This window comes from Desarmillaria tabescens (genome assembly GCF_030435595.1).
Source record: "Desarmillaria tabescens strain CCBAS 213 chromosome Unknown EV420scaffold_15, whole genome shotgun sequence".
Lineage (NCBI taxonomy): Eukaryota > Fungi > Basidiomycota > Agaricomycetes > Agaricales > Physalacriaceae > Desarmillaria > Desarmillaria tabescens.
Window position 1 is genome coordinate 960,812 of NW_026848314.1, and position 20,985 is coordinate 981,796.

Below are 20,985 nucleotides of genomic sequence, written 5' to 3' on the forward strand. Positions count from 1 at the left end.
AGTGACGTTGGCGGCGGCGACCACGTGCACAGAAACGCGACGGGCTAGTGGCTGTGCAGTGCGTGCTTGTTTTAGACTTCCAACAGACTTCGAACCTGATGGCCGCTCAAGCTTCCTATTCGTCTAGCAAGACGGCGAATATCCCGCTCTGAACTCCACTATGATACTTGATGCTGCTGGATGATCTTTGTATTGCTACCTGTTTCTGTTTGGGTTCTATTGTCAGAGAAAGGTAGCGCAACATCTGGGGGAAGGTCACTTCTATTATTTATCTACCTTCCGCTCGCTGTTTACTCACATTCCTTCTGGCTCATTTGTATAAAGGATCTCTTTGTCGCTGCTTCTTTGTTGATATACTTACCCAAGTCTCGTTCGACTACTTCATCCCGCAGGTCGCCTTCCGGCACGAGGACAACGAATTCATACGCCAGTTCTATTTCAGCCTCAAGCTGAACTTCTTCCTCTGCAGCTTGACGCTCTGCAGCCGAGTTTATCTTGATTCTCGGGGCATTACTAGTCTCTTCGGCAGTGCTGAGAAAAAACCCGCGAATTGTTCGTACGCGTAATCTCCCGGCATGTTCGTAGCTATGAGGCGCCTACTTATAGTTCTCGTGATCTGATCCTTGGACCCCAAATTTACAGTGCATCTCCAAATCCTACTGATACTTATATAAACTTTCGGGGGTATTACAGCCGGCTAAAAGGACATGCTGCGCATCACCTACTAATAATCTTGGTGGTTATTGTCGGATAAAAGCAACCTATCTGGACAGTTAGTTACGCTGGGCCAGTCGATACTGGGGGTCTCGACATGAGTTAGTGTCTGAAGACCCGGCAGCTTCCTCCAGATGAATTCTCGATCAAGGATGTTTTCGGTCTTCGGTCTCGACGAACATCATCATTACACGGCACAGTAACCACTTGGGCACGCCGGACGCAAGTATACAAGACGTGGCACTATGACATCCCTTCATCCAGTGCTAAATTCGTCGCCGCTCCATGATAATCTATTCAATGCGTAGCCCTCATCATACATTTTCAAGCCGGGACGCGCGTCCTTAGATAGCTTACGAACTCGAGAAGGGCTTGGCTAGGAGTTGAGTTCTTTCTTTAGATGGCTATCCAACAAACTAGATATGAGAGCCACTATCATGCGATAACCTGTACACAGATCACTTTCACTCAGTACACATCAACTCGGAACTTCCAATGGCTGCAGTACTCAACAAGACCCTCCCTCCCACCACCCTCGCCGACTGGGAGCGATCCGACAAATACCATAACTCCCACCTGTTGCAGAACGACGAGACTCTCGAAGCTGCTCTCCAGAATAGCGAGGCAAACGGGTTGCCAGTCATTTCTGTCAGCCCTGCTCAAGGAAAATTCTTGTACCTGTTGGCCAAGTCCATTGGCGCAAAGAGGATCTTGGAAGTTTGGTACTCTTGGAGGGTTGGTTGTCTATATTTTCGTCCTCGAGGGAGTCGCTCAAAGTTCTGCCAGATATTCCGCTATCCACTTTGCGAGAGCGCTTCCAGACGACGGAAAGGTTACGACTTTAGAGTTGGAAGAGCGATTATGCCAAGGTAAGTGGTTTCGTTCTTGAAATTCATGGACCCAGTCACACACCATGTTTTCTAGGTTGCCACCGAGGAATATTAAAAAAAGCAGGAGTGGCCTCCAAGATTCAAATCATTGTCGGCCCCGCCCTTGACTCACTTCAAAAAATGCCCTCGGAACCGAAGTTTGACTTTGCCTTCCTTGACGCCGACGGGGCGAATTGGCCTGAACTATTTCATCGAATCTAAACGGCTTGTGCGTAAAGGAGGGATTATCGTACGTCAATTTCTTCGTTTCTTCTTCGTTTTCCCCGCTCAAGCACAAGCACAGTACGTGGACAACGTTGTTCGTAGTGGGGGCGTCGCGAATCCTGCTGATAATAGTGAGATTCCTACTGGCGTGAGGAAGCTCATTTCTGCCTTGAAAGGCGACGATGAGGTCGGAGGCAACTACCATTAGTACTGTTGGTGAAAAAGGATACGACGGTTTTTTGTATGCTATCAGGAAGTAGAGTTTGGTATTACCGAAAGTTAAAAGTAGCAAGTCGCATGCCCAGGATGCGGCTTGACCATCGGAACACTGCATGGACTCCCGTGGCTTGCCTGAGTTACTATCATGTTCATGGATTACAGGAGGTGATTGCATCGTATTCCCTGGAAATTGCTTCACGTGGCACTTTCTTGCGCCATGCTTGTGATATGTGCATGTATTTCCAGAAGCTGGGGCAGCCAACGACAGGATAAAAAACCAAATGAAGCTGAAACACCCGATGCACTGGTGCTCTCGTCCCCATCCGTTCTAGTACGGTGCATCCACGGGGCTGATCCTTCCAAGCGTTGGCGAGGAGAAAGAGATTGAAGAGATGCATAAACACTTTTACGGGTGGGAACGATACTATGGCAGGCAGTTCGATGTATTCGTGGTATTACGGCCGGAAAAGGGTGCTGCGCTTTGCAACCGATGATCTTGCCTGTTATCTTCGTGGATCAAGGGTTATCAGATAAGTAGTGATATATTTAGCCTGGGTCCCTCGCCAAGTCGCGCTAATAAGCCGCGCCTGTCTCCCAGTTTGGGGCCAACTGGTAACAAATTCAAGTTTTAGCGGCGCACGCCATTTCCTTAGACTTTTAGCAATACACAGTCAGTACCCTGTTGCTTTCTAGTCTCCTTCTATGACAAACAATTGTGCTGCGGTTGCAAAAGATGGGTACCCCCAAGGTCCATAGTATTTTTTCGTCTTGACCCCCAGCGGCTTCTCAGCTTCGAAAACTACACTTATAATTGAACATAGCTACAGTTAAAATGAATCTCTGACCAACTGCTTTGCCGATCTTCGGCTTGATGGAAAACGCACTACGTGGAGAATTCACTCGCGGCTTCGCTGCCCTCATCGAATGTTATCAGACCGCGACGCGCTAGCTGCGGAACTCGTAAAGAGTCTGACTAAGTGTCGAATTCTGGGTTCAATGAGCACATGATAGGTATTTGACGGACGGTATATAAAGGGGACTCTCGTGGATCAACTCCACCAGAACACATTCTACTAGTATCATTCAAGTTATCAGTATCCAATGGATCACCGACATGCTTTGCCAAAACCACCCCACCACAGAGAACGGCCCGCCACGACCGTTGCCGACTGGGAACGATCCGACAACTTCCATAACTCCCACCTGTTGCGGAAAGACGAGATACTCGACGCTGCAGTCCAGAACAGCCAGGCAAACGGCTTGCCTTCCATTTCTGTCAGCCCTGCTCAAGGGAAATTATTGTACTTGTTGGTAAAGTCCATTGGTGCGAAGAGAATCTTGGAAGTGGGTACACTTGGAGGGTCAGTGGTCTACATCTTGGTCCTTGATGGTATCATCTTAATCCTTGCTAGGTATTCTACCATCCACCTTGCAAGAGCGCTCCCGGATGACGGGAAGCTCATTACTTTAGAGCTGAATGAGCACCATGCTAAGGTAAGCAGGCTCGTATCAGGGAAGTCATAGACCCAACTCACATGGTATGTTCTCTAGACCGCGACAGAGAATATCGCTAGGGCAGGATTAGCCTCTAAAGTCGACGTCGTCGTGGGCCCCGCCCTTGACTCACTGCAAAAGATGGACTCGGAACCGAAATTCGACTTTGCCTTCATCGACGCCGATAAGAACAATTACTTGAACTATTTCATCGAGGCTAAGCGGCTTCTGCGTAAAGGAGGGGCTATCGTATGCCGATTTTTCTGTTCTTTTTTTTTTTCTTGGCTTAAGCGCTTTAACAGTACGTCGACAATGCTGTTCAAGGCGGACGTGTCGCGAATGCGAATCTGGATGATCCAATGATTTTTCCGCTGGTATCAAGAAGCTCATTATTGCCTTGAAATGACGAGGAAGTAGAAGCAACTACAATTGGCACTGCTAATGGGAGGGGATATGACGGGTTTGTGTATGCTGTCAAGAAGTAGGGGTCGGCAAACGATCTGTAGGTCGTGTGCCGTTTGTAGTACTTGGATTCTTTCAGCTTGTTTTGATTGTTATCATGTACCTGATTTGCAGAGAAGGCAGTCAAATTGTATTGGATAGAAATTCGGTTTGTGGCACTGTCTTGCTCGATACTCGCAATACTGCACGTATTTCCAGATGCTGTAGCGTCTGTGACCGTGAAGGGCTGCACCACGAACATGAGCATGATGACTACCGAGTAGTAGTAGAAGACGACCTACATAGCTTCCGAGATGCGGCCATGACCCACACCAACTCGATGCGGCAGTTGTAGCAGTGATCTTGACGTTACTATAGACGATCGGGCCGAAATCGAATGCAACGTCGTACAGCTGAGAGCGAAACGAATGAGAGGAAGAAGGGAAGAATAATACTAGTTACCTCGACAGCAAAGATAGCACTAGACGAAGGAAGAGGCGATGAGAAAAAGAGAGAAAGGAAAAGCGGAAAAGGAAATACTGCACCGATTCATAGTGTTTCCTGTTATGTCCAGTACAGTCGACGCCGAATTGGAGCCAGATGAGAGGGTGCACGTCCATTCGGTCCCGCTCTGCACAGGCAATGTTTGCAGATGGATTCTGAGAGACATCTAAACTCACAACACTAAACTCAAAATGCACTGTATCTCCGGGATACACGTTGAATCCGTTACCCCAAGAGAGCGAGGGCGTGCCATAGAACCCGTCCCCAATCCACCATGTCCCGCTTCGCCCGTCCAGCACAGCTTGGAGGACGCCGTTTGGACTGCAATCCTGGCCAGACGTAGGGGGTACCTCCGGGTGTCGGCAGGTCGGGAACGAGCATATCACCCGACATCGCCGTGAAAGTGCTGAGGGAAACAGTCATCATTGGAATATGGCCGATGAGATGGTAGTTTGACATACGTGGCATCCCACTCGACTGTATACCAGTCGGCGGCAGCTGCTAGGGAGAGAAGATAGAAGACGAAAAAGAAGGAAAAAGTTCGCATCTTTTTACTACCTGTCGCTTCGTTCATCTCTACTGACTTTATAGTGGATAAGACAAGCCCGGGCCGTCAGCCATATGCAACGACCATTTGTACGTGTGATGAGTATCGTGGGTCGCACTCCTTTGGATATTCTTCGGAAAGATCAAAGATACATTGATTCGACGGAGAATCCTGAAGAAAAGATGCCAGGTCATTGTAGTCTTTCTTTATGCGCGAGTAAACACACCAAGTAGGTAAGGTTTACCGGAGATAGGCAGTTCTAATCCGAACCACGAGAGGAGCCACCAGTCCGCAACTAGTATATAATGAGGACGGCTTGTCAGACTAAACCACGAGTGTCTACTGGACCTGGGACTCATGACCGTCGCGTCATCAGATAAACGGTTGCCCTAGTTCCCGAGCGCCGACTGAAGAGCCTGGAGCATAGGGGGAGCACAGAAATTATTCTGTCGTTATTAGGAAGAAGATCAATGGTAAACATGGCGTCATAAACCCATCTGTGATGCTTGTGCATGGGGTACTTTCATTGTTTATGATTGCTTAAGTAACTGCTCGGTAGTGCTATTCGTAGTATTGATATCAAGACTTTATGTTGTGAAGACCAATAGACCCAGTTTCTTCATCGGAGTCGTAAGTAGAAGTTGGAGTACGAAACGCTGTTCACTTGCTCGCTACTCCTTCATTGCAGAAGCAGCCACCGACGAAGACATGTAGCTGGAAGAAGATTGAAGTTGAAATCAAAGAAAGTATCACCCGAACTGGAAAGGCGATCGCTCAGCTTTAGGGCCGGTTAAGAAAACAGCTGTCTGTTTTGCTGAATTCTATTCAGGCGAGGAAACTATTCCAGACCCAATTAACATCGAAGAACTATGCATATGCTATCTTTTATCTCAAACAAACAATTGCGCTGATTCTACTCAATTGATCTGTAGAAGCTATTCAAAACGGCTCTCCTAGGAACCAAACTATTGTGGTGCACTCCTAATTATATAAGGTCGAGAGAGCTTCAAGGTCACGGTCGATCTAGCTCCTTAGCGCGGTGGCATGGATAGTCTCTTGTCATATGAAGGATTCATACTTACACTTGCACTTCGTCCTTTTCCCAACGTCGAGGATACCGCAGATATCGATATATGCGGCTCAAGACGGGCGACACCATCGATTCGTGTGGGTGCGTCTAGACCACCAGTTATATTAGATTCTCAACAAAAATTTGCAAGACTACTCACCGAGGACGTATTCACTGAACCAGAAAATATTTTATCAAGCTCGCCCAGGACCAAACGAATATATTCTTCGCTTCGTCGATTGCCTCGGGATTGAGAGGTTCGAACCCATGCATCGTCCATTTCTGCTGCTTGACGAAAAACTCGCCTCCGTCATCATGCAGTAAATCGCGCAATTTCCGGAGGCATTGATCCCAAGAAGGATCTGACGGTCGAAGACTTGCTAGTGCCCTTATGTCCGTACAGATATCTTCTGATAGTCGGGGTGGTGAAAATATGTCGGGTGATTCACCGCACGCGTTCCACCCGTTGGTGATTAGAATGCAACACGCCAAGAAGAAATTCTCGGGCTCATGAAGGTAGTCCGAATGTCGCTGGAGATCGATCGGTGTATCCAATGCCGCAAGTCCAGCAACGTATCCGTTAATAACAGTGACCAGCGATGGACGAAGGGAATGGTTTCCGAAAACTTCCAGACATCGCATATCGATAAAAATGTCGTACACAGTTTCCACACCATGCCTGAGTGGAAAAAAAGTAATTTTAGATTATAAAAATATGGCCCAGTCCTAAAATTTCACACATAGTGTCGAAAGGCGCACGAATAATGGTATCAGCATCGTATAGTGCGTCGTACTGATTGATCATGGTTTCAACCAGTGGTTGTAAAGCGGGCCAAAAATTGTGCCTTGCAGATCGACCTGGCATCCGGACACCGACCATCCCTGAATACACGCCCAACAAAGATAACAAAGATGTTTGGGCGCTCGTCCATTCAGATCCGAGCTTGAAGACGGGGCTATGAACGACATGTTCCACGATTTGCAAGAGCGGCGATTTGTTCGTCAGGAAGATTCTTGACCGTGTAGCTCCGGAGGTCGTCAAGCTGGTCCACTAATATGGTACGTTGAATGTCGACATCGAAAGAAGATAGGGAGACACGATGAAGTAGATATCGAATGAAAGCTAGCGTAAGCTTAAAGGTCGAAGGAAAAGATGTTTTATCGGTCAATACATCAAACGCCGAAAGTATGTTCAGCAAGTTGGCTGCCAATTCGTCGTTGAAGTAGGCTGAAGCTGCATTTTCGAAGTAAAGGCATGATTCTGTGTCTTTAAATGTGCTCATTATGCGAGGAACGACGCGACTGCACAGATCCATAGGAAAGGAATCTAGTGAGTCGACGTCGATCGGAGCGAATGCGCCATCGTCTTTGGCAATTCGCATGAGCTTAAGCCAAATGGCTGGAGGTAGCTTCATTTCACTAGAACACGTCACTTGCTTAAAAAATGCGGCGGGAGTAGGTGTATTGGATGGTTTGTATTGACTCCTCTGGAGATCATCGTTTGATTGAACGGCGACAGTGAGTCCCAAGTCGCCGTCGGCAATATCAACGTAAAACCGGCTACGTTCCAGGTGAAGCCAGAATGGGATGAACAACTCGAAACGAAGTAAGCGTTCGATCTTAGCTTCCATTCCTGGTTTTGGCTTTGAGGAGTGTAGTTGGATTTGCGTGGGATCCCACAGTAGGTTCCTCTGAGCCGCACGAATGTTTGTCGCTTCCCCAAATACTTTCTTCACTGCATCCTTCGCCGACAGCGGCAGAACGCCGATAGACTGTACCACGATACTGTGTACCGTAGGATTCGACGAGGAAGAGAACAACCAATGTAACGCTTCCGCCGACAAGATTCCTGACCGTTCTTGCACCACTTCCCTTTCCAGATCATCCAACGAACTTATGCCCTTCGCTTCAGGCTTGTAAAAAACAGATTCATCATCCTTCTCTTCCACGAAGAGTGGACGGATATGTTTAGGGAATAGGTCCTGTGTAATATAGCGATAGGGAAAGTATACGAGATCCGACAGCGGTGTGCGATAGGGGCATTGTGGGTATAGAATTGGTAGGAAGATGGTTATCAAATATGTCGCGTATGCAGCGACAGTGCCTATGCCGATGACCCAAGAAAGGCCAGGTCGGAGTGGTACCAGGAATATGACCAATCCGACAAAAAAGATCCCAAGTGCGAGGTGCATGAGGACGGGAAGAAGACCAATGATGACGAGAACATGCCACCTCTGGAATCCTCTGTATCGGTATTGGCGAACATGGCTTCGCTCCCGAGGCGTCCCTGAAGGAAGCGCGAGGTAATGGTGGAGCCACTGTTTCACGAGCACGGCGACCAGGGCAGTTGCTAGACTAAGGGAGAGGCTCGTGAACCATAGCCCGTTCACCCAGACGTCCGTAGTTGCAGGAGTGAACGCGGTATATGGATTGAGAGAAGACACTGGAACGTTGTCGAGAGAGGAACCGTTCGCAAGGGCACGCTGAACGAGGACTATTTCAAAGAGCAGGGATGCCGACACCTGAGTATAGTCCGCCTGTAGGCTCTGTGATGTTTGCGATACGAAGGTTGTCACCACTGCTGAGAAAAGACCAGCCTGAAACGTCTTCAGTGACGAAAAAAGTAAATACGGGCAGCTACTCACGAAAACAAGAAGCACATCGACACTATCCCTCGATTCCCCGACCATCCTGGCGTCGTAATTCGTACTCTCGTCCACGTATGTTCTCCATACTCTCGCATTCGGGGCTGTTTCTTCGTAGATATTATCTTCGGGGTACTTGTCCTCGTAGTTGAACGGGTCATTGCCTAAAGATAGCCTTCATTAGGCATAATTATAATAGCAGGGAACCGAAGCAAGAGCCACAATACCTGTCTTTAAACCAGCATCTGGTCTGGTCTTCTTCGCACCTCTATCACCCTCGACGCCGGCTTCTTCCTGTATTCCCGGGCTCGAAGATGGTTCGACCCCAATACTATCTGAATTGACGTGTTCCTTGCCAGTCTCCATTTTCTCTGGCTTCTTTTCGTTGTTTTGACGCAATTTCGAGGCATTATTCTGAGGCGACCCTTCTGGGCGGTCCTGTACATCGGAGATGCCTTCAGAAGAGCGTCTGCTGGATACTTCGTCGACTCGGTGCTGGTCAGACATGGCCGGTCGACGGCTGCCCGCTGACACGACGTTACAGATGGAGATGAAAAAACCCTGGTGGTCGACCCTGATCCGAGCACCTCTTTCCTGTTTAGCGCCGCGGCTGAGACTGAATGCAAGCGCCGTAAGCTGTGGTTCCTCCTTTGTACACGGAGCGCCGGCTGGATAACATGATGGTTAAAGAGAGAGGAATGCCTGCCGGCCAGGAAGGCTGTGTCTTTTGCGACGCGGTCACGTTCGTCCACTCATCCTCTTTCTTTTTCCAGTGTTCAGTGTCTCCCCCCACCAAAGCTCCACTTGGACTTGTTTTCATTATTCCCCTTCTTTGGAAATTCCATTTCATGACATATTATGTACACTAGGAGCTGACCCTTCGAAGACGTGCTGTAACGCGCCGCAGTACGCGCGAACCGCTTCTGTGTTCCGAATTTGCCGAGAATATGCATTGCCAGGTTCGTCCGTATCCATCTCTCTGCGGCCGAGAGTTTGAATTTTCTAGCATGTATCATTTTACCAGGTGAGCAATACCTGCCAACTGTATTAACCTGTCTAAAAAATCAATCAGTCTAGAAGATGTTCAAGCAGCGGATGCTCACGCTGTGGAACGTTCCGTATTCCTGATGCGCCTTCGTTTACTCTCGGCGACGTAACAGCACTGGCAACCCGAAGAACCAAACGCCAAGATATCCCCGTTTCTTCAGCGCATGCTGTAATAACCTAGCTTCAGGTGGCGTTCTTGTGTGCATTCATCTGGAGACCCTCACAGGGCACCCTTCTCCCCATCCCCACCTTTGCCAACATGGTTGCGCCTTACCCAGACAACCTGATCATCTACCCGCCTATCGAAAAGCCAACCTTGAAGGATATTATCATTGAGAGTGGCTGTAAGGTCCTCGCGGAGCTCACAGAAGCTAATTCCACGACCGACGTAACTTCCACCGGTTCTTTTGTGCAATGCCCATGATACTGACTCCGCGATCCCAGATACCACCAGTTCAGGAGAAACGTTCCCCGAAAGGTTTTGATAGACGGCGGTCGATAATGACAACCGGATCTCCCGGGAGGGACTCTTTTCAAAACAACTTTTGGCTGAGAAAGACGAAGGCAGTGATGAAGGAGATGAACACGGTGACACAGTGTATTCCATCGGCCGCGAGGGGATCATTACGCTTTCTGGACCTTGGGTGAGTTATTATCGAGATCTCACAGGTCGTTGTTCTGAACGGCCTCGTGTTTTTTTAAGGTGTTGTCCCGGCGGCTTTACTGCTTACATCCTCGAGAAGAACAAGATCGCCAGAGGACTTGGAATTTCTTTGCCTACAGAAGACGGTGGACACGCTTACTGCCTCGATAATCGTCTACGTCGGCAGACATTCGTTCCACACGATTTGACGAAATTCCAGCTCTCGTCATCAGGTCCGATTGCGGGCACAAACTTCAAAGCTGTCCCTCGGGATATTGAAAAGCGTCAATTCGACCTCGCCATCCTCGGTGCTAGTCCATTATCCAGCTGGCGCGGGAACCGAGACAGCGACCTTCTCCTTGTGTCACAGCTTGTCCTCGGCTTGCAGGGCGTCAAAACGGGCGGGACAATCATCGTGCTGCTACATAATCCCGAGTCATCCCAGACAGCGAGAGTGCTATATCTTCTTGATAAGATCTCGAAGAAACTCACTGTGCACAAACCGACGTCTGTGCACAGCGATCGCAGTTCATTCTATGCCATAGCGCAAGGGGTAGGGCTCGGCAAAGGAGAGGAGGTTACGAGGAACGCGTACCTTGATGGGATGAGAAGATTGTGGTCTGAGATGACTCGGGAAGGGAGAAAGATGGTGGAGGAGGATTTGGATTTTATCGTTACTATGGACGAGGTTTCAAGGTCCTGTATCGCATGGTTGGTGGAACTCTGTGGGAAGATATGGGAGATACAGCTGAAAGCGCTGGAAGTCGGTCTGGAAAGGGATCTATCCTTCTGATATTTTTGATTCGTTTGTGATATTTAAATGTTGTGCATACGTAGCAAGGGCAGCGGGATTAATTATTCAGGTATACGAGGATTTCCAGGCGCGGTAGGAGCAACAGATGAGCTTAAGTATTACTTTGTAACATAAGCGAAACGTAGCGTGTCCTATAATTTCACCTGTGAGCTCGGCGTCCATTATCTGAACCCGATACCGATTCTTTTCTCGGTTTTTGCTGTATGGTACGAGAAGGTAGGTTTAATTTTAGAGAGGAAATACTTATTTATTTAATTATGTTTGCTAATTTAATTTTGTGTATATATCACGTGCGCTGCAAGGTCTTCGACGCCGCCCACGCGTTCTGAAATTCAACATTTTTCTGATACTTCCTTTCATCTACGAATCTCTCCTAAGCATCTCTTTTATACCCTTTGTCTCGTATATCCATGTACTTACACTCAGCAAATAACCCCATGCCCAAGCCGACGGAGAACGTTCCAGTGTTCTTGTTCTGCTTCGAACAAAGAACCGTGTTCATGAAGCGTCGCGAGACTTATGAAGTGAGTCTCGAATTCTACGTTTATTTTCATTACCCTGCTCACTATAGACTGAAGGACATGATAACCGCCTTGCGAATCAAATTCGATATCCCAGATAACGTTAACCCAATTCTACGCGTTTCGACATTGGACATTTGTCATGAAAGAGAGATCGAAGTCGATGAGGATGCCTACGAAGCCATGGCGCCATTTCTGGATGAAATAAAGATCGTTCTTACTCCTCGAAGCAACGGTGCGCTGTACATTCATGATTGTACAATTTTCGACACTGATATCCTAATCAGATAAAGGAAAAGGGCGCTCTATTAGGAAGCATGCATCCCCAGCCCTCACCGCACGACGAATTCCCGCAAAAACGAAATCCGTGCTATCCGAATCGCGCACCCCGAAAGTTGTAAATGCAGCGGAACTATTCGCAAACGACGACCACTTGACGGATGAGGGAGGCCAAGACGATGAAGAAATAGATGCCACACAGCCGCCAAGCTCGTCTTCGAGTCACGAAACTGGTCGCTCCTGGGAAGAGGTTGAAGAATCAGATACAGAGCGACGAAATGTGAGAAAGGGTGAGCCACTGTCTGTTGCCTGCAATCCAGAGATCTAACGGTAATCGTTTCAAGTGTTCAAAGCAGATAAAAGCATGATGATCGTCAAGCAAGAAATAGAGGAGATCGTGTCACCGAAGGCTTCTGGACCAAGTGGACTTAACACGTCGCCGGCGAAGAAAGAACGTTGTATGTGTTCTTATTCACTTGGATATCGCGCAGCCGCTAACAACACGTTGCAAGCTTCTGGCCCAGGAGTGAGGAATCCATCGCCTAGGAAAGAGCGCTGTATGTCCCTGATGTGATCCCGAACTCGACGCCCTTGACGTTCCATTTAGATGAAGAGCCAGGAGTTCAAGCCAGCGGCGAAGATGACCTCGACAAACACTTTGAAGTTACCGTTATCGGACCTCAGGATAACCAGCGGGCTAGACTGAAGACTCGCGGAAGATATCAAGTCAAGAAGGTTCTTCACGGTGTTTGCAAATCGTTCGGGATTCCCTTTGACACGTGGGTTAACCCCCTCTCGATAGAGATCTTGTCTCATTCTAATTTCGAAAATTTGTGCAGGGCTAAATTGATCCATATCGTCAAGTTCGTTGAAGACGGCACCGAAGTTGTGGAACAGTTCGAATGTGATAATGATGAAACTATAGCTTACTGCGGCATTAAGGAGAATGCGCAGCTTGCTGTGATCCTCCAAGAGGATGACGACGATTCCTATGATGAAGACGAAGAGTAGCTGACTGCAGAGCGCCGGTATATTTCTACTATCCAAGATCTTTTGTCGAGAGGTCGCAATGTTGTATGTATGTCTATTTTTCTTGTGCCAACTGAGAGCACTTCCGTCAGTCGCCGTCAATGGGACCGCCAGCTGAGTGTCCGTGGAGCTTTCACGCTGCAAATTTCAGGACGACCATGCGCGGCTGATATCATTATCTTCAGGAGGTTTAACGGCAGCAGCGGGTAAGTCTTTTGGCGACCCACTATGGCGGCATCCTCTCTTGCCGAAAGATATTGGAGTGGTGGAGCAGAGAATTTTTCAAAACGAATGTCCAAGACTTGCACGGAAGCTTGAGAGGACCAATGATATTCACTAGCTGCAAGGCCTATCCCTCATCTGGTACGCGCCCCGCCAGTCCCTCAATCTGTTTCCTTGATGTGCTTTACAAGTTAGGCTCGGAAGGTCCTCGGGTCCAAGTATATAGTCGATCATTGACGATTACATCACAACGCAAAGAAGCTTTAATCTGTGAAAGGAGGTTGGGCCCTCCTGAAAGCCAAAATCTTATATTCCCTGAGGGCTGCGCTCCAAGCTTTTTCATTCCCTTGGGCTCTCTCTTATATTCGCATCCACCATGGCCGTCCCGACCTCTCCTATCGACAGCACGTAGGTCCTTGCTGCGGTCCAAAAATATGGAGCAACTGAATGTTTGATAGGTTTGGGGCGCTCTTTATCGGTATGGTCTTGGCTGCTGTGTAAGCATTTTCCCACCTCAGCGTTGCCAGTTTTTGATGGGTTCCACTCGTGCTTAGGCTCTGGGGCGGTAAGTCTTATCTGTCCATACAGAAGACGCGGACTGATGACCGTATAGTTTCATGCGTACAGACGTGGTATTATTTCGATAACTACCGACACGACAGTATATTCCTGAAGGGCGTGGTACGTGTAACCCACCGTCTTTGGATCGGCATGATGTACGTTGACGATGTTCTAGGTTTTCCTCACCTGGCTCAGTGATACTATTCACCAAGTCTTGATAACGCATGTTTGTGAGTTGGGTCGTTTCTGAGTGTCTTGAGATGCTCATTCCCGTAGTGTACTACTACACTATCAGTCACTTCGGCGACACAGACGCACTCGAAAACATCGTATGGACTCTATACGTTAGCACCTTTTTTCAAGCTTTGGTTTCCTTATCTAACTCGCTCGTCTTAGGTCGAGGTCGTCTTTAACGCTATCACGGGATTCTTGGTGCAAAGTTTCTTCGCCTACCGTATCTGGACATGTTTGTGTTTTGTCCCCCAACGTCAAATTCGTACCGAATTGATTGACCTTCCCTAATAGTCCGGAAAAACTTCGCAGTCCTGTCTGTCATCGTAGGCCCATGATTATTGTCGAGTCTATGTCAGGTTTCTCAGCTTCTTTTGTAGGTGCTTTTGATATTGGGAGAAGTGGGGACCTCAGTAGGTAAGTCGTGACAAAGACCTTCGACATCGGAATAATAACATGTTCATAATAGCATATGTCGGCGGTGGCGCACACCTTCCTACGTTTACCGGCCTCAAAAACTGAAACCGCTGTCGATGTCTATCAACGTACTCGCTGCAGCAGGAGATGTTCTCATATCGGTTGCCATCTGTTTCTTCCTTAACAATGCGAAATCGGGATTTGCCTGGAGTAACAACGTCATTAATCGACTGGTGCATCTAATTTGTTCCATTACGTTCGGGTTTAATGATATGATCGTGCGCCATAGATGTTGTTTGCCATCAATACCGGTCTGCTCACCTCAATTTGTGCCTGCGCGTCCCTTCTTTTCGCAAGTTATTTCTTTTACTATGGTAAACAAAACACTCATGGCATTGCGTCCATAGATTCTTGCTCTCCCGAACACTTTGGTTTATTTCGCATTCTACTTCATGAGTACGCATTTGAATAATTCACAACAGATATTGACACTGACTGACAGCTAGTTGGTCGATGTATGTCAAACGTACGGCTACCACATGCGGCTATTACTAACACACCTTATTTCTAGTTTACGTCAATTCGCTGTTGGCAACGCTCAATTCGAGAAAGAGCATGCGCACGCCTGCTTCTACCGAAGCAGAATCGCACTCTCTTCAAGATCGCGCGCGCAGCACCTTCAGCGCTCGCCTCCGCGGCATCATGTCGACCCAAGACAATAATGTATGTTCTTCACCTTTATCGCTTGTTGCAATCACTTTATTCTATTGACAGAAGCCACACACGACTCCGCGAATCGAGGTGCAAATCAGTACTATCAAGGCTGACGACTACGGAAATGACGAGGCCAGCCTGCAACAAGATGAAGAGACTGCCGTTGTGGGGATGCAGAACAAAGCTGATGACTTTAAGTTTCCGTCGAATAAGTCCAGCGAGAAGGTCGTATAGATTGCTTCATACTAACATGGAGCGTCAAGGTGCATGTAATGTATTTATGGGACACAACATATGCATATGCGTATTGCCATATGTGGAGCGCATTGTGCGCGTTTTCATGATGCTACGAGGTGATGCAGTGTAACGCTACTGGCCGGGAGCGGTATTCGGGAACGGCCCTCAGTTCCATGGTGATATGTACTTTTCCGGTCTGCACAAACTTCTGTGTCCCAGTACAAGGTCCCATTCACAATTATGGAGTAAGGCCAAGTATTGCTTTCAAGACAGCTCTTCCATTCACACAAGCGTCCTTTTTTCTTTCAAGTTTCCAGTATACGCCTGGCCAGGCCATGTCAATATGTATCAGACGCCGCGCCTTCATGAAAGAATCGATGCGAATACCGTGCATAATAAGCCATCACTCCGCCGTTTCTGCGAATTATACAATTACCTCCATTTTCTCTGAAAGACTGCCGAATTCGATGATGGCGTCGCTTCAGATAAGGGCGATTAGAATGTGTTGCAGTCAGTGGCCGATCTGCGTGTAGAGGGAATGTACCTACGGAAAATTTCCAGCCGCCTGTGCTATCAGACAATGGGGCTACAGTTTTCCCGCAAACACTTGTCCTGGAGAGCTACTGAGCCTTATGCAATCGCCGCGAAAAACTTTCCGGGGGCACCAACATTCATTCCCATGAACTGGGTGCCAGCTTCCGGCGCTTCGGACTGAAACATGGTGGCATTATTGTGAAGGGTCCACATAAAAATAATTGCAGCATTCTATACGCCAGTCCAGGCTTTCGACAGATGTATATCTTCTGATTCTGGATGAACGACGCGAGCTCGTATAAAATCGTAAGCATTCAAATTTCAAAGTGTACGATACTACCTAGTACGTTTCAAACCTCGACTGCTTGTCAAGAGATTAAGAGTCTGCCTAAGAGAGACTACGACCTACGAGCAAAGAATACATGAGTTTTGAAATAAAATATTATCGCGTATGGAAGAGAGCAAGAGAAGAGAATTGTGTAGGATTCTAGGAATCGAGATGAGTGATCGAGGTCCGCGGAAGGAGATTACGACGAAGGTCCGCGGAGATAATCCAACCATGCCTCTCAGTTGCGATCCACCACCACTACCGTTCGTTTTTACCACCCTTGTGGTCTGACTACGACCCTTTGCTGAACTATCATGATCACGGATGCTTGATCTGGTCTGCGAGACCACATGACTATCATTATGTTACTGGTCTCCATCCATCAAGATTCAAAAATCTTCACATCTCGTTTACGACAAAGTCAATACCGGAAACTCATCGTGACTAACGAAATTTATGTCTGCACATTCTGTTGCTGCTGGTTAGTCTTTAACGTTGACGATACACCCTGGTTTTTCACCATCTGTGTGGTAGACGGGTCAGGTTTTCAATGTCGTCCTTGTTTGGACGAGGGCGATAAAGATACTAATGTCCGAGTCCAAGAAGCTAAAATCAAAGAGATGAAGACGGTGTTTGGGATGCAAGACCAACGAAAGAATGGTACACGTACTGATTTTTCTAAGATTCGTCAGAAGTCACCTGAATGTAATTCCAGGCAGCAAACAAAACGATGAAACTTTTCGCGATGCCATTTATGAGGAGACAGCGCCGAATGCAACGGTCTGGCAGACATATATGCGCGAAAGCACCCAGACTGATATTCGCATGGTGGGAGAATGCAGAGAGAATCTGGATGTGCTTCTCGTTTTCGTGAGTCCCTTTTCCTTCCCCCGAATCCCCTTTCTGAACATCCTTAAAGGCTGGTCTTTTTTCCGCGGTCGTAACAACCTTTATGGTACAAACTTACCAGAACTTGCAACCGGACTACACCCAGGCGTCAGCGAAACTACTGTTCGAGTTGGTCTCCATACAACGCGCACTTGCAAATGGGACTTCCCTTGATATGATTCCGATGTCGGCTTCCAATCCTTCCGCCAAATTTATTCCTTCAAGTGGCAGTGTCTGGGTCAACGGACTGTGGCTCACCAGCCTTGTCCTCAGCCTTACTACTGCACTTATAGCCGTACTCGTCAAACAATGGCTTCACCACTATACAGCCTTGCCTTCGGGAACCCCGCGCGATCGCAATCACATTCGCCAATTCCGCTACGCAGGATTTCAAAAGTGGCAAGTCTTCGTTATCGTCGGGCTCCTTCCGGTTATTATGCATGTAGCCCTCGCCATTTTCTTCCTAGGATTAGTAGTTTTTTTAATTCCCCTCCAAGTCTCTCTGTCTTGGATCATTGGTTCGATCACCGTGTTCGTTTATGCGGCTTATCTGTCATCGATCGTTCTACCAATATTCTTTTCCCAATGTCCCTACCGCACGCCTCTCTCCAATGCCGCATATACTCTTTTCCAGATCATCTCCTACCTTCACACGTTCTCGTCCTCACAGAAGTGGCCGGAGACGTCGGCAGTGGCTCTGGGAGAAGCCGAATCCGCTGCAGTGAAAGCTCATGTAGACGAAATCTCAGTAGATGCGTTGCATTGGCTGTTAACTGCATCCTCAGATTTCGACATTCAAGATATGGTCATACAGTCCATCGCACTGCTGGGGTGTGCCGGTCTTTTGACCCGAAAACCAGCATGCAAAAACCGGTACTATTTTGGACGTGTCTTTGGCCCAGAAGATTTGGTGTGAAAAGACCATGACAAATATAGCGCACTTTGTACTTACTTTTTTGTATCTGTATTTCAACCGAAAAAGAGCAAATGGAAAACATGCGGTCTTTGGACAGATCTTCGATCCAGTGGTCTTTGGAAACCAAAAACCTCCGATCTGATTACTGGTTTTTGGTTCGGTCTTTTGATCGGTTTTTGTATTGGTCTTTGGATCACTTCCTTTGTTCTTTCCTTTGTTCCTCTGGTCTTTTTGCCCAAAAGACCGGTTCCAAAGACCAAACCAAAGACCAGTGATCAGATCGGAGGTTTCTGGTTTCCAAAGACCACTGGATCGAAGATCTGTCCAAAGACCGCATGTTTTCCATTTGCTCTTTTTCGGTTGAAATACAGATACAAAAAGTAAGTACAAAGTGCGCTATATTTGTCATGGTCTTTTCACACCAAATCTTCTGGGCCAAAGACACGTCCAAAATAGTACCGGTTTTTGCATGCTGGTTTTCGGGTCAAAAGACCGGCACACCCCAGCAGTGTCGGCGGTCTGCCAATGTCATCGAAGCCGAGGGTAGACCAGGTCTTCCAAAATGCCAGCGACATCCGGGAGGCGCACATGATCCTCCTTCATAGCTCGTTTGAGAGGTCAAAAAAGAGACCTCTTCCTGGCATGGAGGTCGAAGTTGAACGGCTGCTCCGATTTGAGCTATTCATTCCTCCCCTTTTGTGCGACATGTATACCCTCAGGAGGAACCGCCGATACATCGACACGTCCAGTGCTAGTATTGAGCTCGCCGCATCCGTTCATGCTAACCCCAGTCTGGCGATGAGCGTGCACAAACCGCCTAGTTTACCTTCCCCGATGGTGTTCCTCAAGCATGTTCTGGATATCAATGCAAAGTTACCTGCGATAATTTGGTTCAATCTTGTTCAGAACGCGAAGCGTGATGGAGCTTTTAATGCTGTGGCTCCAACGGATCATCGATATCCACTCCCCATCTGCAAAAACATCATTTCAGTGTTCGGACACCAGCTGCAACCACCAGTCGCTTCGCCTTCGAACGCCGTTTATTTTACAGATGCAGTTGAAAACTACTTCCCAGGAGAGATGACGGACAATCTTTTGCGGATGTTCTCTGTCTTTGATCTATTTCGAGAGGGGCCCTTCTCAACACAGTTGAGAGTCGTTCTGGCTTGCACCGAATTTTGCTTACAAGCTGCACTTGACGACTCAGAGGGTGTCGGACACTGTCCTGGAAACTCTGGAGAGCCATGTAGAGGCCGGGTCGCTTTCCGCGATGGCGAACGACGCAGTTTTTAGAACTGTTGTTCGCATCCTACAGGGGCCGCCATGGTCGCGATTAACAGTCTGGAGCCAATTCTATGTTCTGCAAATGTATGCTGCCATCACAATTCAAGCGCGAGTTTCATCGTCCTTCCCCGGACTGAAATCTTTGATCGAGTTCATGTTCAACGACCACCTCTCCCCCACCGACCCCATCAAACCGTTCCATCATTTCCTATACTCACCGTTCGACCTCGTATGCGTTGTCCTCGTTCGTGGTCTTCGTATATCTACTCAGCAAGTGGACCGCGCGTTTCACGAAAACTACTGCCTAGAGAATTGGGGACGGAACCCATTCCGGCCAAGCATGTGCGATATTGTCCAAGGGTACATTGCTGGTGGTATGGATGAGGAGGCAGTAGAGTACCTCTTTCGGGGCGAGAACTTTCTTGTAGCATGTCGGATTCTAGCCGCGGATGGTACGGGAGGGTGTCTTGATAGTATACTGACGCTTGCTCGACTGCGGTCAGAGGACCCCGGGTGGGATTCATGCCGCTTTGGACTACGGGAGTTGGTAGGCGAGGGAAAACACGATTTCTTTGCGTTGCAGCGTAAACGTCGACCGGAAAATGGACCTTACGTGGTGTTGGCCTGCGAAGACGTTGAACTGCAAAAGAGAAATGTCTGGGTGACGGTTGCTATGCTTGATCGGTTTTTCGCCGGCAATCCCGTATAATCTCGCCAGTATTTGTTTTCCTTGCCCGCATTATTAGTTATTCTGAAGGACGATCTTTCTTGAATTTTGTAGTGGCTGTACGTAGATACTAGATTTCTTGCAAGTGAACACGGTGGCGTGAGACGCGTATGGAACTATATGCTAGCAGATGGGTAGGTTCGATGGGTTGTATCATGCAGTCTGCCTTCGGCTGGGGTGATGAGTATAATACTCATTCTGTACAAAGTTGACGTTCATTACCGAATGGATGTTCTTTGAATAATAAGCAGAACGCGTCAGTGACCAACACTGTTGGAAAGCCGAAATCCTCACCCTTTTACGTGCTCCTTCCTGCATACCAGCAAAATCTCAGCTGGGGCTATCGAAGGTTGTTCAAAGACTACCCTTCTTGGTTGTATCTCATTCATTATGATCCTTCTGTCATCGACCTCAGGCTGAGTGATAGACCTGACAGCAAACTCGGGCAAGGGCCGCAAGGTAATAATATATCGCCGTAGTTGAAGGCTCAGGTATTTCAAGCGTCTCTACGACTTTGTATACCACACGGAAAACTAAGATCTACCAACTCTACATAGCATACTGACCAAGCACAGCTAGGCTGAAACGGCGCAGAAAAGACCTTACGGCGTTTGCCGGGGTTCCTTGTCCTTAGCCCTCTCGATCCCGATCATTTTCGACCCTCATTGTGTCAGGCGCGTCATCACCTGGACTTACGCTCTTCTCCGAGGGCTTAAAACATCTTTGGAATCAGGCCAGGCCATCCGGTTCTGCCCCGTAAACGCTACTTATTTCACGTCTTTTGATCACTCAATCACATTGTAACCCTGCCCAACAGGCTTACGACTACGTGCAATGTACATCTATTTACCTAGACCTTTAGATAC

General features: G+C 47.9%; 11 protein-coding genes across 11 annotated transcripts; 8 read left to right on the plus strand and 3 right to left on the minus strand.

Annotated features, from left to right (window-relative positions):
- Positions 1-68: 68 nt before the first annotated feature.
- On the plus strand, positions 69-847 carry EV420DRAFT_1540091 (uncharacterized protein). Its single transcript, XM_060473067.1, has one exon. It carries the CDS (start codon positions 181-183, stop codon positions 451-453), a length of 273 nt encoding a protein of 90 aa, XP_060331640.1. The 5' UTR covers positions 69-180; the 3' UTR covers positions 454-847.
- Positions 848-2,136, plus strand: EV420DRAFT_1540092 (O-methyltransferase-domain-containing protein). The gene is made up of 5 exons (XM_060473068.1): positions 848-1,436; positions 1,492-1,583; positions 1,651-1,741; positions 1,911-1,956; positions 1,985-2,136. Exons 1-5 carry the CDS (start codon positions 1,210-1,212, stop codon positions 2,066-2,068), a joined length of 540 nt encoding a protein of 179 aa, XP_060331641.1. The 5' UTR covers positions 848-1,209; the 3' UTR covers positions 2,069-2,136.
- An 813-nt stretch (positions 2,137-2,949) lies between these two features.
- Positions 2,950-4,006, plus strand: EV420DRAFT_1629343 (O-methyltransferase family 3 protein; the record flags this gene model as incomplete). The annotated part of the gene is made up of 5 exons (XM_060476090.1): positions 2,950-3,388; positions 3,440-3,521; positions 3,579-3,770; positions 3,824-3,895; positions 3,932-4,006. Exons 1-5 carry the CDS (start codon positions 3,129-3,131, stop codon positions 4,004-4,006), a joined length of 681 nt encoding a protein of 226 aa, XP_060331642.1. The 5' UTR covers positions 2,950-3,128.
- A 291-nt stretch (positions 4,007-4,297) lies between these two features.
- Positions 4,298-5,111, minus strand: EV420DRAFT_320269 (uncharacterized protein). The gene is made up of 3 exons (XM_060481703.1): positions 4,928-5,111; positions 4,508-4,872; positions 4,298-4,443 (listed from the first exon to the last, which is right to left on the minus strand). Exons 1-3 carry the CDS (start codon positions 4,932-4,934, stop codon positions 4,417-4,419), a joined length of 399 nt encoding a protein of 132 aa, XP_060331643.1. The 5' UTR covers positions 4,935-5,111; the 3' UTR covers positions 4,298-4,416.
- Positions 5,112-5,797: 686 nt separating this feature from the next.
- Positions 5,798-6,761, minus strand: EV420DRAFT_1763813 (uncharacterized protein). Its single transcript, XM_060480755.1, has 2 exons — positions 6,243-6,761; positions 5,798-6,190 (listed from the first exon to the last, which is right to left on the minus strand). The coding sequence occupies exon 1, from the start codon at positions 6,722-6,724 to the stop codon at positions 6,254-6,256; it is 471 nt and encodes a 156-aa protein (XP_060331644.1). The 5' UTR covers positions 6,725-6,761; the 3' UTR covers positions 5,798-6,190; positions 6,243-6,253.
- Positions 6,762-8,055: 1,294 nt separating this feature from the next.
- On the minus strand, positions 8,056-9,414 carry EV420DRAFT_1333832 (uncharacterized protein; the record flags this gene model as incomplete). The annotated part of the gene is made up of 3 exons (XM_060468842.1): positions 8,955-9,414; positions 8,728-8,891; positions 8,056-8,679 (listed from the first exon to the last, which is right to left on the minus strand). Coding segments are annotated over exons 1-3 (1,068 nt in total), but the record flags the coding sequence as incomplete, so codon positions are not given.
- Positions 9,415-9,912: 498 nt separating this feature from the next.
- Positions 9,913-11,243, plus strand: EV420DRAFT_320335 (uncharacterized protein). The gene is made up of 3 exons (XM_060481704.1): positions 9,913-10,162; positions 10,219-10,418; positions 10,478-11,243. Exons 1-3 carry the CDS (start codon positions 10,034-10,036, stop codon positions 11,208-11,210), a joined length of 1,062 nt encoding a protein of 353 aa, XP_060331646.1. The 5' UTR covers positions 9,913-10,033; the 3' UTR covers positions 11,211-11,243.
- A 284-nt stretch (positions 11,244-11,527) lies between these two features.
- EV420DRAFT_320371 (uncharacterized protein) lies at positions 11,528-13,323 on the plus strand. Its single transcript, XM_060481705.1, has 7 exons — positions 11,528-11,755; positions 11,810-11,987; positions 12,040-12,321; positions 12,376-12,489; positions 12,544-12,588; positions 12,639-12,810; positions 12,871-13,323. Exons 1-7 carry the CDS (start codon positions 11,642-11,644, stop codon positions 13,040-13,042), a joined length of 1,077 nt encoding a protein of 358 aa, XP_060331647.1. The 5' UTR covers positions 11,528-11,641; the 3' UTR covers positions 13,043-13,323.
- A 335-nt stretch (positions 13,324-13,658) lies between these two features.
- On the plus strand, positions 13,659-15,698 carry EV420DRAFT_1678180 (uncharacterized protein; the record flags this gene model as incomplete). Its single annotated transcript, XM_060479176.1, has 14 exons — positions 13,659-13,690; positions 13,741-13,779; positions 13,837-13,847; positions 13,896-13,963; positions 14,019-14,073; positions 14,120-14,187; positions 14,240-14,313; positions 14,369-14,400; positions 14,455-14,491; positions 14,544-14,769; positions 14,899-14,947; positions 14,998-15,006; positions 15,063-15,214; positions 15,266-15,698. 14 exons carry the CDS (start codon positions 13,659-13,661, stop codon positions 15,437-15,439), a joined length of 1,026 nt encoding a protein of 341 aa, XP_060331648.1. The 3' UTR covers positions 15,440-15,698.
- Positions 15,699-16,752: 1,054 nt separating this feature from the next.
- EV420DRAFT_320470 (uncharacterized protein) lies at positions 16,753-18,204 on the plus strand. Its single transcript, XM_060481706.1, has 3 exons — positions 16,753-16,785; positions 16,839-17,174; positions 17,224-18,204. Exons 2-3 carry the CDS (start codon positions 16,962-16,964, stop codon positions 18,106-18,108), a joined length of 1,098 nt encoding a protein of 365 aa, XP_060331649.1. The 5' UTR covers positions 16,753-16,785; positions 16,839-16,961; the 3' UTR covers positions 18,109-18,204.
- Positions 18,205-18,442: 238 nt separating this feature from the next.
- Positions 18,443-19,528, plus strand: EV420DRAFT_320479 (uncharacterized protein). The gene is made up of 2 exons (XM_060481707.1): positions 18,443-18,492; positions 18,550-19,528. The coding sequence occupies exon 2, from the start codon at positions 18,634-18,636 to the stop codon at positions 19,399-19,401; it is 768 nt and encodes a 255-aa protein (XP_060331650.1). The 5' UTR covers positions 18,443-18,492; positions 18,550-18,633; the 3' UTR covers positions 19,402-19,528.
- The last annotated feature ends 1,457 nt before the right edge of the window (positions 19,529-20,985 follow it).

Bases quoted from the DNA above. Each gene is read 5' to 3' on its own strand.
- EV420DRAFT_320479 (XM_060481707.1), top strand. From the start codon at position 18,634: ATGTCATCGAAGCCGAGGGTAGACCAGGTCTTCCAAAATGCCAGCGAC.
- EV420DRAFT_1763813 (XM_060480755.1), bottom strand. From the start codon at position 6,724: ATGCGATGTCTGGAAGTTTTCGGAAACCATTCCCTTCGTCCATCGCTG.
- EV420DRAFT_320470 (XM_060481706.1), top strand. From the start codon at position 16,962: ATGGTACACGTACTGATTTTTCTAAGATTCGTCAGAAGTCACCTGAAT. The intron at 17,175-17,223 runs GTGAGTCCCTTT...ACATCCTTAAAG, and splicing joins TGGATGTGCTTCTCGTTTTC to GCTGGTCTTTTTTCCGCGGT.
- EV420DRAFT_320269 (XM_060481703.1), bottom strand. The intron at 4,444-4,507 runs GTGCAGTATTTC...TCCTTCGTCTAG, and splicing joins ACAGGAAACACTATGAATCG to TGCTATCTTTGCTGTCGAGG.
- EV420DRAFT_1540092 (XM_060473068.1), top strand. From the start codon at position 1,210: ATGGCTGCAGTACTCAACAAGACCCTCCCTCCCACCACCCTCGCCGAC. The intron at 1,437-1,491 runs GTACTCTTGGAG...AGTCGCTCAAAG, and splicing joins AAGAGGATCTTGGAAGTTTG to TTCTGCCAGATATTCCGCTA. The intron at 1,584-1,650 runs GTAAGTGGTTTC...GTTGCCACCGAG, and splicing joins GGAAGAGCGATTATGCCAAG to GAATATTAAAAAAAGCAGGA.
- EV420DRAFT_320335 (XM_060481704.1), top strand. From the start codon at position 10,034: ATGGTTGCGCCTTACCCAGACAACCTGATCATCTACCCGCCTATCGAA. The intron at 10,163-10,218 runs GTAACTTCCACC...CCGCGATCCCAG, and splicing joins AAGCTAATTCCACGACCGAC to ATACCACCAGTTCAGGAGAA. The intron at 10,419-10,477 runs GTGAGTTATTAT...TGTTTTTTTAAG, and splicing joins TTACGCTTTCTGGACCTTGG to GTGTTGTCCCGGCGGCTTTA.
- EV420DRAFT_1540091 (XM_060473067.1), top strand. From the start codon at position 181: ATGATCTTTGTATTGCTACCTGTTTCTGTTTGGGTTCTATTGTCAGAG.
- EV420DRAFT_320371 (XM_060481705.1), top strand. From the start codon at position 11,642: ATGTACTTACACTCAGCAAATAACCCCATGCCCAAGCCGACGGAGAAC. The intron at 11,756-11,809 runs GTGAGTCTCGAA...TATAGACTGAAG, and splicing joins AGCGTCGCGAGACTTATGAA to GACATGATAACCGCCTTGCG. The intron at 12,490-12,543 runs GTATGTGTTCTT...ACACGTTGCAAG, and splicing joins GCCGGCGAAGAAAGAACGTT to CTTCTGGCCCAGGAGTGAGG.